The 15,642-nt window shown below is 32.9% G+C and overlaps 1 protein-coding gene across 1 annotated transcript; it reads left to right on the top strand.

The window, feature by feature from the left end:
* Nucleotides 1-2,939: 2,939 nt before the first annotated feature.
* Nucleotides 2,940-15,371, top strand: LOC132716514 (uncharacterized; the record flags this gene model as incomplete). The annotated part of the gene is given in 6 exon segments (XM_060699808.1): nt 2,940-3,093; nt 4,650-4,820; nt 9,416-9,559; nt 14,193-14,291; nt 14,460-14,841; nt 15,277-15,371. Coding segments are annotated over 5 exon segments (858 nt in total), but the record flags the coding sequence as incomplete, so codon positions are not given.
* Between the last annotated feature and the right edge of the window lie 271 nt (nt 15,372-15,642).

Below are 15,642 nucleotides of genomic sequence, written 5' to 3' on the forward strand. Positions count from 1 at the left end.
TGAAAGTACCACATAACATCTATACACTGCTATAATGTCGTGCTGAACGACCTTCAAGGATTTAAAGTACAATTAAATTATATATTTTATCTGAATTACGACGACAGAACTTTGTAAAATATTTACGTAATTTATGATAGCCTTTTTAAAGAAGTTTACCAGTAATAAATAAATTGCGTTCATTAGAATCATCCAAGAGCAGTCAGCAGGACAGCATGCTCGACTATTCTCAGTGCTTGATAGTAAAAAAATGGGACATACTTTTGTAAAAAAGCTTAATACAGTGACATCCTCTGTACACAGGTTGAGATTATGATGGTGAACAAGTGTGCAAGGTCTCAAAGCGTAAGTCGATGGAATTTTGAAATTATCTGAGGTGGTAATGTAAATTCAAAGTTGGGCAAAGGGACATAATTCTGTCAAAATGCTTGATAGACCTCCTCCAGTGTTTGAAAGTGGAGGACATGATGGTAAACAAGTGTGCAAGTTTCAAGCCATATGGATGGTACGCAAACTTTAACGCCGACGTTCGGGGGACTAGGATAGTTGTCCTTAATCGTCGAATAGTTTAGCTAAAAAGAAATTGATCTTATATATATATATATATATATATTTTCAATTCACTCAATATATATATATATATATTTATATAATATTTTATTTATAATTCAGATACAGTCTAGCAGAAAAGTCTCTTACTGTAAACTGAATAACCTACCCATTTTAAATGTTCTAGCAAATTACATTTTATATTTTAATGTATATATTATATCCGTCATCAATAATGACAAAACTCCAAATATGGTTCAATTGTAGATTATCATATGTTATGCCAATGCCTTAAAACAAGAGCTGCATGTCAGACAGAACGCTCGAATATTTAAAATCAACAGCCTGCATAATAAAGAAATTCTCTTATTCATAAAGTAGTATAACTCTTTGAAATAAAAACATGTAAGAGGGAAGTAACCTACATTAATGATGGTTGTGGAGATAAATGTTGTCTGAGAAATTCTGTAAGTTAATAAATAGATATTATTATTGCCTAATAAATGCTTAGCGTACTGGTCTTGAACCGTGACCTACAAGTATAATCAAAATCACATTTGAAGACTAACAATGAATGTTTATGGCTAAGGAGAAAAAACTTAACAAAAGACAAGCAAATACCGAATTGCAGGTCAGTAAATAGTTCCTTATTGTGTGCATAAAACAAATAAAATTGATATTTCAACATTTAGACACACATGCAGGGCATTTTCTATGAAAGATAAAATGTCTCATTCACTAACCAATTAAATAAAATTGTTAACTTTTTATATTACTATTATAATATAAAACAAAAAAAAGTATTTAATTTAAGTTGACTCCCCGTTCGTAATACCCCACCCACTTTGTATATAAATTTAGATCAATAAAACACATTTATGGCATAGTCCGCTTATTCTAACTTATTCTAAATATGTGTAGATATAGATTTAAAGCTGTATTAAACGAAATCATGAATGTTATTCAGTTTAAACAAGAATAAAACTAATAAGTTACACATATTCAGAAAAGGACACCCAGTTTGCAACACATTTTTTCTTCTTTCGTTTAAATTGATGAAAACTAGAAAAAAATCAATAAAGTCAAAATTTATAGCATGAGTAAGTTGAAAATAAGAAATTTTATGAAAAATTTCAATTGATTTACAAAACTGAAAAAGGAAATAAGCCAACGTAGATATACTAGAAAATTTAGGGATTTGGCGGCCATCTTTGACGCCATCTTGGATATCTTAGCTTCGTATCGGGGTTGGGCCAAATGAATATCCATTCCAGAAACTACAGATCCAAACGAACATTTTGGTATATGAAACTTGCTGTTGGCTGACATAGACCAGTTACCCCTCTAAATAGGCTAGTAAAATGAGCTGATTTGCAGCACTATAACAGCAGGTGTTAAATATGTTATTATATATAAAAGATTTTCGAAATCGGATAGGGACGTGAGAGAACTAACTCGATCAAACAGAATGTTCTGCGATTCTGTTTTAAATGTCATTGGTACAGTGATAGAACTTCTTTCCTCCGTAAGTAATCCTAGAAAGATGTCAGCTCTCAATAAATGTGTCCGTATAATTAAAAATAATCACACGACAAACTTCTTCTATGTTATAGGTACTATACGAAGGCAAAGAATATTAAGTTTATATAAAGTTTATAACAAGTTCATATTAAGTTTATATGTTTTATATATTAAGATTGATAATAATACAAATAGCATCGTGAACCCGTTAATATAATTCATATAATTCCTCGTGATTTGTCGAAATTTATGCACGAGAACACGAACTTACCAAATTACTCAAATACCTTATACTTATACACATTTATATGATCATTAACTGATAAAGCCTGATGATTTATGTTCATTCGATATATATATATTCAAATTTATATAATACAACACGGGAAGGAGTAATACATATTCTGTTTTTAGGTAACCTTATTTGATTTCACTGGTTTGACGTACTGAATATGACGGAAGGTCTCTGGTGGTTAATATACAGCCAGATATAAATTTCCCATAATATGCTAAACGCATATACATATATGAATTGTGATTTATTTCTTAAAGTTCGCAAAGTACAAACATAGTATTATATATGTATAATGCTGTAAACATGTTTAAAAAAATATCAAGATCTGTCCAGTACCTCTTCATAACAACTATATTATTTCTTCCCGAAATAAACATTCGCAACACCACTCAACAGCAACAACAAATAGTTGACTCCCATAAAATGATACCCTGCAGAAGTTAAACTGCAGCTTTTAAAGGTACAAAAAGACGAATAACTTAATACCCTACTAACAAATCGTCTGATTAAGAAAATGTCATGACGTCATTGGCGAAATATCTTGAATTTGAGGTTATTGTGACGTCGCTGTTATTATGACGTCATGAAAACGTCGTTACCAAGCTTCATTATCGTTTGCGCGCTACAGCTGTGAGGCACCAGAGATATATACACAACATTAAATCTAAAATACTTGTGATAACTGCGAATAAAAGCGACGGGAAACTGTCATAGCAGACCAAAAGAAGGTAAACTTTGCGAGAGTCTCTTTCACGAAAATTTCGAAGCATTTCAGGTAAACGAAAGATAGACGATCTTGTTACCATTGCGATTAGTGAGGAGAAAGAGAAAGATTTTTTTTCATTCTTTATTTTTTTTAGCTTCTTTTGTCATATGATTCATACATTTATTACCTCATGTATTAATATACCGTAAAAAATTAGAATTTCTCTCTTGTCATTAATAAAATCATCTTGTTGGGCTTTTAAATGACATACATGGTGATACAAGAAAAAAATATTTAGACTTTGTATATAAAGAGCAGAAGCATGCGCATGGATACAACCAAAGGGCTTGTGAGTTCAATTCCCCATTTCTTAACATAAGATTATTTTTTAATGTGAGATGTTTTTCATTTTTTTATACACTTAAAGTGGATTGGTATAAAATGAACACAAATGAGCCGCGTCACGACAAAACCAACACAATGGGTTTGCGACCAGCATGGATCCAGACCAGCCTGCGCATCCGCGCAGTCTGATCAGGATCCATGCTGTTCGCTTACCAACTCTATTACAAGTAGAGAAAACGATAGCGAACAGCATGGATCCTGGTCTGGATCCATGCTGGTCGCAAACCCATTATGTTGGTTTTGTCATGACGCGGCTCAAATTTTTTCAAATATTGATAAAAACTATACAACTGTATAATTTGAATATCCTTATAAAATATTGCTTGAAAAAAATGTTGATAAAGTTCTAGATTAATCTAATATGACCAATTATGGAATGAATAATAATATTTTGTTCTAGAACAATTTATTTCTACTATGTGAATATATGTTATATCGAACCATGTATCTCATACTTGCTCGAGTTTGGGGGACCTTTCTGTTGAAAATGTGTCAGAGTTAAATCGTATACATATACATGCACAGTGTGTTAACTGGAGAGCAGTTATTAATTACCATGCTAATTAATTGGCTCATTATTGCTGGGGTTTACTTATTGTGACGGCAGAGAAAGGAAAGCGATAGAAATTTCATATTCAGATGCTCGTTCATTGGTTAATTTTGTTCTGGGGTTTCATATTGTGACAACAGGGAACGTGCTTTTATGTATGACTATGATACAAAAGAGAAAGAACATCAAAACACTCGGCAATCTGATTTATTCTCGGGGGCTGCGCCCCTCGTAAAATCAGATAGCCTCGCGTTTCGATGCTCTTTCTATTAACGAAGTATTTTTGCGTAAAGTGAAACCGAAAAGCTGAACACAAGGAAATTCACGCGATTCCATTTTACAATTTTTACTGAGTACTGATTTTGTCCCAATACACAGTCTATATGTCTTTGGTTATTTACCATAATGAACCGGCTCTACACTTTAAAACATGTCAAATAATGAAATATCTTAAAGGTTAGTGAAGAAAATACTTCTTTGTGAACTGTCTCGCATACATGGACCGAGAAACAAACGGAATCTTTGCAGAGGGATTAATAAATAATTTTGATTGGCGCTGTAGTTATAGATAATTTGGATTTATATTTACGACTTTCATACTCCAAGTTTTCGTCTATTGGTAGGTTAAGTCAGCGAGTTGCATTTAGATCTGACTGATGACTGACCTTGAAGATTTGGAATCCATGTCGGACTCCGATGACGTCACTTCCGTGTCAGATGACGAAGAGATGATTCCTCAAAACATGGCCAGACAGTCCCAGATAAATGTCAACACCAGTAAAACAGTTGTGACTGTAAGTCAATACATTTAGCTATCATTAGGTTTTCATTAGTCAATTTGCAGTTTTCCGCCAAAAGTACAGATAATGCGCATGCGCACGTAACAAGAAAATTGCTATGTCATCACAATCTTAGCGACTCGTTGTACACAATAAAAATATTACATTTATTCTTTCTATGATTGGTTCAGAATCTACTCGCCAAAGTCAACTGTTCCTGTGTCATTAACACTTAACATTAAAGTGGCATTATGTCCATGCAATGGTATAATATGAGTGAATAGGTGAAAGTCAAAATAAGTAGTCTATACATTTTGCAAAAGATGTTATCCGGACTTCGGCTTTTTTTTCCCCAAGCAAATACCCCAGTACAAACAAACTTTGATCGCTCTTTTGTAATTCCGAATAGAATGTCCGTACACAATCAACTTTTATTTTGTAAAATTACGTTATTAAATTGTTTTATGTTATTATGTATGGATGAGACTAAATAAAGATTATATACGAGTACCGGTCAACCTGTTGCGCTTATTGTCGAGGCTCTAAATGTAAAAATTTGTTTGTATATCCGAATTTAATTTAGCTGCGAAAAAAATCTTAATTCCGGAGTTAGTCTATTAATTTCAATTTTATAATTCACTTTGCATGAACGATTGATTATGCACGTTGCCCAAGAAAATTTCCTTAAATAACTATCGGAATTAACCTGTAACGTCCAATTTATAAAAAAAAATGGGACAGTCTTTTTATATTTCAGGCAGATTTATATTTCATCCTTAAACACATTTTTCAATATCAACTATTGATCAATCACCGGGTTTTTAAAAGACAAACTTCTGAAATTTAGCCCCCGTCACGAAAAAACCCAAACAAAAGTTTGTTTTGGGGGGACCGCATGGATCCCGAAACCAGCCTGCGGGATCTTTCTAGTCTTTATCAGGATTCATGCTGTTCCTATCAGTTTCCTTTTTACTTGTAAATAGATTGGGTTTAAACGAACAGATGGTCTTTTATCAGAAATGCGCGGATGCGCAGGTGGTCTGGGCCATTTCTTTTTCGGGGAAACCCCTAATTTTTGGTTTTTTTCGTGACGGGCTCAAAATTTTATTGTTATTTCAGGGTCCCCATGGGCAATGAAAAAATTTAAGAAAAAGGGCAAATTAAATGCATAATGTTTACTTTTAAATTTTACTAGTATAGAGCCAGGGAAAACCCACATTTCCCTGAGTCCGACTAATCGCTTAATATTTGGTAGATATTTTTTAAAAATTATTTTTTAATTTTATTTTGGAAATTCCCCTTAGACTTTTTAATTGATGTTCACTATTGGTCGACCTAGTTTTACTCATTGTAATAATATTGTTGAATTTATAATTTTTTCAAGTACTACTATACCCTAAAGAAAATTTCATATTTAAAGTGTTTTTTCATGGTTTATCTTCAGATGTCTTTATCTTTTTAACTTGTAAAAAATGGTAGAAAACATCTGTATTTGGGTCAAAACTCAGCAAAAATGTAAGCCAAAGAATGAATAGTTCACAAATTTGATAATTTAACACTTTCCTGACACTATTTACCCAACGTATTCTGGGAACATTTTATTTTTGAAGGGCATTCTTCAAAAAAATTTTCATTTGCCCAATTGATAAAGTAAAGAAAAATTGGCAATAGATTATTAAAAGAAATTATGGATATATTAGCTAGGTGACATTTTTCCTGATAGCATGAATTCCCCAAAAAAACTTTTTTAATTTTGCGATTTAAAAATTTTTCATTTTAATATTTTTTTTTAAATTTTTTATGTTTTAAAAATGTGTTTATTTCTGGTTTTCTAATTTTTTAAAATTGGGTTTTTTACTGGGATCTTAACCAGTGTTTTGTATTTTTTTTGAAGATTTCCCCAATTTGAGGATATTAAATGAGTGTAAGTTTAATACTGAATTTTTTGCACGGGGTTTAATAAAATTTTTATGCGGGCCTCTGGGGGAGCTAATATTTTCTTTTTTCACCCAGTTGCAAAAAAATTCAAAATTTAAACTACACGAATTTTTAAAATTTTTTATCACAAAACCAAAAAAAAAAGCCCTTTTAAAAATGAAATAAAGTCATTTTTACATTGACGCGCCTATAGTATAACGCTAACATTTAGCGCGTCTTTACACTATGTTTGTATAACGCTAATACCGTCACGTCAAAATATATGTACGGTCGTGCAATACCATATTTACGGAGTCGCAAAATCGGCACGGGTGTGTGATAAATAGAGGATATTGAATGAGTGTTAGTTCAATACTGAATTTATTGCACGAGTTGAATAATATAATTTTATTCAACAAGTGCAATAAATTCAGTAATGAAATTACACGAAATTAATTAGGAAATAGATATCAATTCTGAGTGCATTGTTGTAGAATAATGCACGGTTTGAGATCAAATGCGTAGTAATATAATCACGAAGGCCGATAGGCCTGAGTGATTAATTACAAAGCATTTGAACGAAAAACGTGCATTATTATACAATAATGCACGAAAAATTAATATCTATTCCATTCTAACAAGGAAAGAAAAATATTATTATATGATAAAGTTGGACTTTATATTTGGTGTTTAAATTTGTTTTCGCCTCAGAGTTTCCAATAGAAACGTTCTTTTAAGGCTGTTCCGGTGGGTTGAAAAAAACTGTCGTTAAATCTACCGTGTGTAGAAACATTTTTCAGAATAACGAATTTTGAAAACGTTGATGAAACTTTGTATGTTTATTTTATTTCACTCTATAATTTTTCAAGCGAAATACAACTTATTAAAAGTGGAATAAATGTAAAACTTAACTCGTTTGCGGCATTAAAAATAGCGTACTTGATTTGATTGTTTTGCACGTGCTGTTTGCCGCTACATTATTGTGACGTCACGTAAACAACACTTTAAACGTCTGTACAGCGTTAACGACTGAATTAAAGATATTGGTGTTCGGATTCATTTTCTTAGTTAGACCATTTGCTTTCATTCTAGACAGTTTTCACAACAAAATTCGACAAAAAATGTTTTTATTTATCAGATTTTTCAAACAAAATGGCGCCCTCAATGTGAAAAAATACAGGGAGATAATAAGAACGGCGAGTGCATTGTTGTGGAATAATGCACGCTTCGGGCCTTCTTTGTTTATATAGAAAAAATTCCGATAGTGTTAGAATATTCTATTTATCACATACCCAAAATGAAGACCGTTTAAAGTGAAATAAGAGTCATTTTTCATTGACGCGCCTATAGTATAAGGCTAACATTTAGCGCATTTTTACACTATGTTTATATAAAGCTAATGACGTCACGTCAAAATATATGCACGGCCGTGCAATACCATATTTACGGAGTCGCAAAATCGGCATGGGTGTGTGATAAATAGAGGATATTGAATGAGTGTAAGTTCAATACTGAATTTATTGCACGAGTTGAATAAAATTATATTATGCGAGCCTCTGGCGAGCATAATATTATTTTATTCAACGAGTGCAATAAATTCAGAATTAACTTACACGAATTTAATATTCTATTTATCACATACCCAAAATAAAAGACCGTTTAAAGTGAAATAAGAGTCATTTTTCATTGACGCGCCTATAGTATAACGCTCTAACATTTAGCGCGTCTTTACACTATGTTTGTATAACGCTAATAACGTCACGTCAAAATATATGTACGGCCGTGCAATACCATATTTACGGAGTCGCAAAATCGGCACGGGTGTGTGATAAATAGAGGATATTGAATGAGTGTAAGTTCAATACTGAATTTATTGCACGAGTTGAATAAAATTATATTATGCGAGCCTCTGGCGAGCATAATATTATTTTATTCAACGAGTGCAATAAATTCAGTAATGAACTTACACGAAATTAATATTCTATTTATCACATACCCAAAATGAAGACCGTTTAAAGTGAAATAAGAGTCATTTTTCATTGACGCGCCTATAGTATAAGGCTAACATTTAGCGCATTTTTACACTATGTTTATATAAAGCTAATGACGTTCACGACAAAAATATATGCACGGCCGTGCAATACCATATTTCGGAGTCGCAAAATCGGGCATGGGTGTGGTGATAAATAGAGGATATTGAATGAGTGTAAGTTCAATACTGAATTTATTGCACGAGTTGAATAAATTATATTATGCGAGGCTCTGGCGAGCATAATATTATTTTATTCAACGAGTGCAATAAATTCAGCAATTAACTTACACGAATTTAATAATCTATTTATCACATACCCAAAATAAAGACCGTTTAAAGTGAAATAAGAGTCATTTTTCATTGACGCGCCTATAGTATAACGCTAACATTTAGCGCGTCTTTACACTATCTTTGTATAACGCTAATGACGTCACGTCAAAACATATGCACGGCCGTGCAATACCATTTTTACGGAGTCGCAAAATCGGCACGGATGTGTGATAAATAAATTATGTATTACATTTTGACGTCGTTGTCCTTCATATGAGGTTGACGTCATTTCCTGTAAACAAAGGTGGGCAAAGTCGCAGGATAAAATATGACTTGACAAACAAAATGATGTGAGCATCTCAATAAAATAGTGTATATATTTTTTTCACAGACACTGCCCATGGAGGAGTCATCTCCAAAACAGGAAGAAGATAATGACTACATCCGGGTCCCGCAACAACAATCTCCAAAACAAGAAGAAGATAATGACGACATCCGGGTCCTGCAACAACAATGGGAACAAGATCAAAGCGAGGTAGATATAATGACTCATACTTTTATAAAGCTTTTTCGAATCGTCATTGGCAAAACAGAGTTGTAGTATAATTATACATGGAAATTCGTGAATGCAACAATTGCACCTCTATATCTCTTGTCGTTCTTATGCGTAAATGATAATTTTTTTTTTAGTTAGAGAAACTTCACACATCGCCAATTGTCAAAAGTGAAGCCAGAGGACAAGATGTTATCGCTCTCTTGGAATTCTGAATAAAATGGCCGTATACAATCAACGTTTATTTTGTAAAATTAGGTTATTGAATTGTTTTATGTTGTTTTTTATAGTAATGTATGGATGAGACTTAAATAAAGATTATATAAATATGACTACCGGTCAACCTGTTGCGGTTAACGTTATTGTCGAGGCTCTAAATGTAAAAGTTTGTTTGTATATCTGAATTTAATTTAGCTGCTAAAAAAATCTTAATTCAGGAGTAAGTCTATTAATTTCAATTTTATAATTCACTCTGCATGAACGATTGATTATGCACGTTGCCCAAGAAAATTATTTAAATAACTATCGGAATTAACCTGTAACGTCCAATTTATAAATAAAAATGGGACAGTCTTTTTATATTTCAGGCAGATTTATGTTTTATCCTTAAACACATTTTTCAATATCAACTATTGATCAATCACCGTTATAACAGACAAACTTCTGAAATGAGCCGCGTCACGAAAAAACCAACATAGTTCGTTTGCGACCAGCATGGATCCAGACCAGCCTGCGCATCTGCTCAGTCTGATCAGGATTCATGCTGTTCGCTATCAGTTTCTCTACTTGTAATAGAGTTGGTAAGCGAACAGCATGGATCCTGATCAGACTGCGCGGATGCGCAGGCTGGTCTGGAGCCATGCTGGTCGCAAACCCAGTATGTTGGTTTTGTCGTGACGCGGCTCAAATATATAGTTAATTCAGCTCAACTGGACAATGAAAAAATGAAGAAAATGTCACTTAAATGCATAATGTCACTTTAATTATACTAGTATAGAGCCAGGAAAACTACACTTCCGTGTAGTCCGACTAATCGCTATAATATTGGTAGCTATTTTTAAAAATTATTTTTTTAATTTTATTTTGGAATTCCTTAGACTTTTAAATGGACTGTTCACTATTGGTCGACCTAGTTGTACTCATTGTAATAATATTGTTGAATCTTATAATTTTTCAAGTACTACTATACCTAAAGAATTTCCTATAAAACGTGTTTTTTCATGTTTATCTTCAGATGTCATTTATCTTATAACTTGTAAAAAATGTAGAAAACAATATGTTGGTCAAACTCAGCAAAAATGTAGCCAAAGAATGAATAGTCACAAATTTGATATTTAACACTTTCCTGACACTATTACCAACGTATCTGAACATTTTAATTCTGAAGGGCATTCTATCAAAGAATTTTCATTCATGCCAATTGATAAAGTAAAGAAAAATTGGCATAGATTATTAAAAGAAACTTCATGGATATATAAGCTAGGTACAATTATTCCTGATGGCATGAATTCAAAAATACTTTATTAATTTTGCAGATTAAAATTATTCATTTTAATATATTTTTTATTTTTCATGTTAATATGTAGTTTATGCTGGTTTTCTAATTTTACATTGCTTTTTACTGCATCTTAACCAGTGTTTTGTATTTTTATGAAGATCCTACATAGAGGATATTGAATGAGTGTAAGTTCAATACTGAATTTATTGCACGAATTGAGTAAAATTATATTATGCGAGCCTCTGGCAATGAATTCAGTAATGAACTTACACGAATTTAATATTCTATTTATCACATACCAAAAATAAAGACCGTTTAAAGTGAAATAAGAGTCATTTTTTATTGACGCGCCTACAGTATAACGCTAACATTTAGCGCGTCTTTACACTATGTCTGTATAACGCTAATGACGTCACGTCAAAATACATGTACGGCCGTGCAATACCATATTTACGGAGTCGCAAAATCGGCACGGGTGTGTGATAAATAGAGGATATTGAATGAGTGTAAGTTCAATACTGAATTTATTGCACGAGTTGAATAAAATCATATTATGCGAGCCTCTGGCGAGCATAATATTGTTTTATTCAACGAGTGCAATAAATTCAGTAATGAACTTACACGAATTTAATATTCTATTTATCACATACCCAAAATAAAGACCGTTTGAAGTGAAATAAGAGTCATTTTTCATTGACGCGCCTATAGTATAACACTAACATTTAGCGCGTCTTTACATTATGTTTGTATAACGCTAATGACGTCACGTCAAAATATATGCACGGCCGTGCAATACCATATTTACGGAGTCGCAAAATCGGCACGGGTGTGTGATAAATACATGTATTACATTTATACGCCAAATTATGTATTACATTTTGACGTCGTTGTCCTTATGGATGAGACTTAAATAAAGATTATATAAATATGACTACCGGTCAACCTGTTGCGGTTATTGTCGAGGCTCTGCATGTAAAAGTTTGTTTGTATATCCGAATTTAATTTAGCTGCGAAAAAAATCTTAATTCAGGAGTAAGTCTATTAATTTCAATTTTATAATTCACTCTGCATGAACGATTGATTATGCACGTTGCCCAAGAAAATTTCCTTAAATAACTATCGGAATTAACCTGTAACGTCCAATTTATAAATAAAAATGGGACAGTCTTTTTATATTTCAGGCAGATTTATGTTTTATCCTTAAACATATTTTTCAATATCAACTATTGATCAATCACCGTTATAACAGACAAACTTCTGAAATGAGCCGCGTCACGACAAAACCAACATAGTTCGTTTGCGACCAGCATGGATCCAGACCAGCCTGCGCATCCGCTCAGTCTGATCAGGATCCATGCTGTTCGCTATCAGTTTCTCTACTTGTAATAGAGTTGGTAAGCGAACAGCATGGATCGTGATCAGACTGCGCGGATGCGCAGGCTGGTCTGGAGCCATGCTGGTCGCAAACCCATTATGTTGGTTTTGTCGTGACGCGGCTCAAATATATAGTTAATTCAGCTCAACTTGACATTGAAAAAATGAAGAAAATAACACTTTAATGCATAAAGTCACTTTAATGCTACTAGTATAGAGCCAGGAAAACTACACTTCCGTGAAGTCCGACTAATCGCTATACTATTAGTAGCTATTTTTAAAATTATTATTCTAATTTTATTTTGGAATTCCTAGACTTGTTAATTTCTGTCGACCTCGTTGTACTCATTGTAATAATATTGTTGAATCTAATAATTTTTCAAGTGCTACTATACCTAAAGAATTTCCTATAAATCGTGATTTTTCATGTATATCTTCAGATGTCATTTATCTTATAACTTGTAAAAAACAATATTTTGGTCAAACTCAACAAAAATGTAGCCAAAGAATGAATAGTCACAAATTTGATATTAAACACTTTTCTGACACTATTACCAACGTATCTGAACATTTTAATTCTGAAGGGCATTCTATCAAAGAATTTTCATTCATGCCAATTGATAAAGTAAAGAAAAATTGGTATAGATTATTAAAAGAAACTTCATGGATGTATAAACTAGGTACAATTATTCCTGATGGCTTGAATTCCAAAATACTTTATTAATTTTGTAGATTAAAAATATTCATTTTAATATATTTTTTTATTTTTTGCTTATGACTTTAAACTAATTTCATGTCAATATGTAGTTTATGCTGGTTTTCTAATTTTACATTGCTTTTTACTGCATCTTTACCAGTGTTTTGTATTTTTATGAAGATCATACATAGAGGATATTGAATGAGTGTAAGTTCAATACTGAATTTATTGCACGAATTGAATAAAATTATATTATGCGAGCCTCTGGCAATGAATTCAGTAATGAACTTACACGAATTTAATATTCTATTTATCACATACCAAAAATAAAGACCGTTTAAAGTGAAATAAGAGTCATTTTTTATTGACGCGCCTACAGTATAACGCTAACATTTAGCGCGTCTTTACACTATGTGTGTATAACGCTAATGACGTCACGTAAAAATACATGTACGGCCGTGCAATACCATATTTACGGAGTCGCAAAATCGGCACGGGTGTGTGATAAATAGAGGATATTGAATGAGTGTAAGTTCAATACTGAATTTATTGCACGAGTTGAATAAAAATCATATTATGCGAGCCTCTGGCGAGCATAATATTGTTTTATTCAACGAGTGCAATAAATTCAGTAATGAACTTACACGAATTTAATATTCTATTTATCACATACCCAAAATAAAGACCGTTTAAAGTGAAATAAGAGTCATTTTTCATTGACGCGCCTACAGTATAACGCTAACATTTAGCGCGTCTTTACACTATGTGTGTATAACGCTAATGACGTCACGTAAAAATACATGTACGGCCGTGCAATACCATATTTACGGAGTCGCAAAATCGGCACGTGTGTGTGATAAATACATGTACACATGTATTACATTTATACGCCAAATTATGTATTACATTTTGACGTCGTTGTCCTTCATATGACGTTGACGTCATTTCCTGTAAACAAAGGTGGGCAAAATCGCAGGATAAAATATGACTTGACAAGCAAAATGATGTGAGCATCTCACTAAAATATTGTTTATATTTTTTCACAGACACTGCCTGTGGATGAGTCATCTCCAAAACAAGAAGAAGATAATGACTACATCCGGATCCGGGTCCCGCAACAACAATTGAAACAAGATCAAAGCGAGGTAGATATAATGACTCATACTTTTATAAAGCTGTTTCGAATCATCATTGGTAAAACAGAGTTGTAGTACATGTATAATTATACATGGAAATTCATGAATGCAACAATTGCACCTCTATATCTCTTGTCGTTCTTATGCGTAAATAATAATTTTGTTTTGCATTTTTAGTTAGAGAAACTTCACACATCGCCAATCGTTCAAAGTGAAAATCTTTCCGTACAAGGTCAAGAGCAAAATTCGGAAGATGTAAAGGTAATTCACTATTCACGCGAAATGGAATGTCCATGTCCATGTTCTTCAACTACACAAACCATTGTAAATTCCAAAGGTGATACAAGATACCAAGACGGACACAATGACGACAAAACAGATGCCTGTGTTAATGGGGCATTAGGTCCATGCAAAGTAATAGCGGGTAATGAGAACACGTTTGAGGGTAACGGAGCAGACGACAACATGAAACAGAATGCATACTCTAAAAGAAAGATTCAAGGCATTATAACAGAAGGACTTCGGACAAAGCCTGTCCCGAAACAACGTAAAAGCAATGGTATTATACTTTTCACCTTAACTTAGTTAAAGTTTTGTTTCTATTCTAAGTAAGTTACTGAATGCAAGATCAATAAGAGATCTACATGATACCATCTTAATTTTTGAATACAATATACTGTAGAATTGTAGGCGACTTGATAATTGAGCCGTGTCACGACAAAACCAACATAATGGGTTTGCCACCAGCATGGATCCAGACCAGCTTGCGCATCCACGCAGTCTGATCAGAATCCATGCTGTTCGCTTACAAACTCTATAACAAGTAGAGAAACTGATAGCGAACAGCATGGATCCTGATCAGACTGCGCGGATGCGCAGGCTGGTCTGGATCCATGCTGGTCGCAAACCCATTATGTTGGTTTTGTCGTGACGCGGCTCATATGTTCGTTGGCACTAATGTTACATTTTACATGTAACAATCATTACATTGTAGCTCAAATGAAATCCCCAGAACAAAGTGACGAACATCTTATAAAAGTCTGGGAAGCTATAGAAGCAAACATTTCAGAGTTACAAAAGGCAGATCCAGTAAGTGTAACCATTGACTATTATAATAAAAAGTTTCCAAATATAATATTAAACAGATATAATTCCTGAAATAAAATGTAATTAGTTCTTCATAATTATGTTATAAACAAGCTGACTTGTTTTAAATGATACATTTAAAGAGGATATTAAATGAGTTAAAATTCAATACTGAATTTATTGAATAAGTTGAATAAAGTTATATCATGGCGAGCATAATATTTAAGAAATAACATCGGCCTGAGAGGTGTATATCGGCTATTTAACACCTGTT

The sequence above is a fragment of the Ruditapes philippinarum genome, unplaced genomic scaffold (assembly GCF_026571515.1).
Source record: "Ruditapes philippinarum isolate M1 unplaced genomic scaffold, ASM2657151v2 ctg757_1_1_1_1, whole genome shotgun sequence".
Taxonomy (NCBI): Eukaryota; Metazoa; Mollusca; class Bivalvia; order Venerida; family Veneridae; genus Ruditapes; species Ruditapes philippinarum.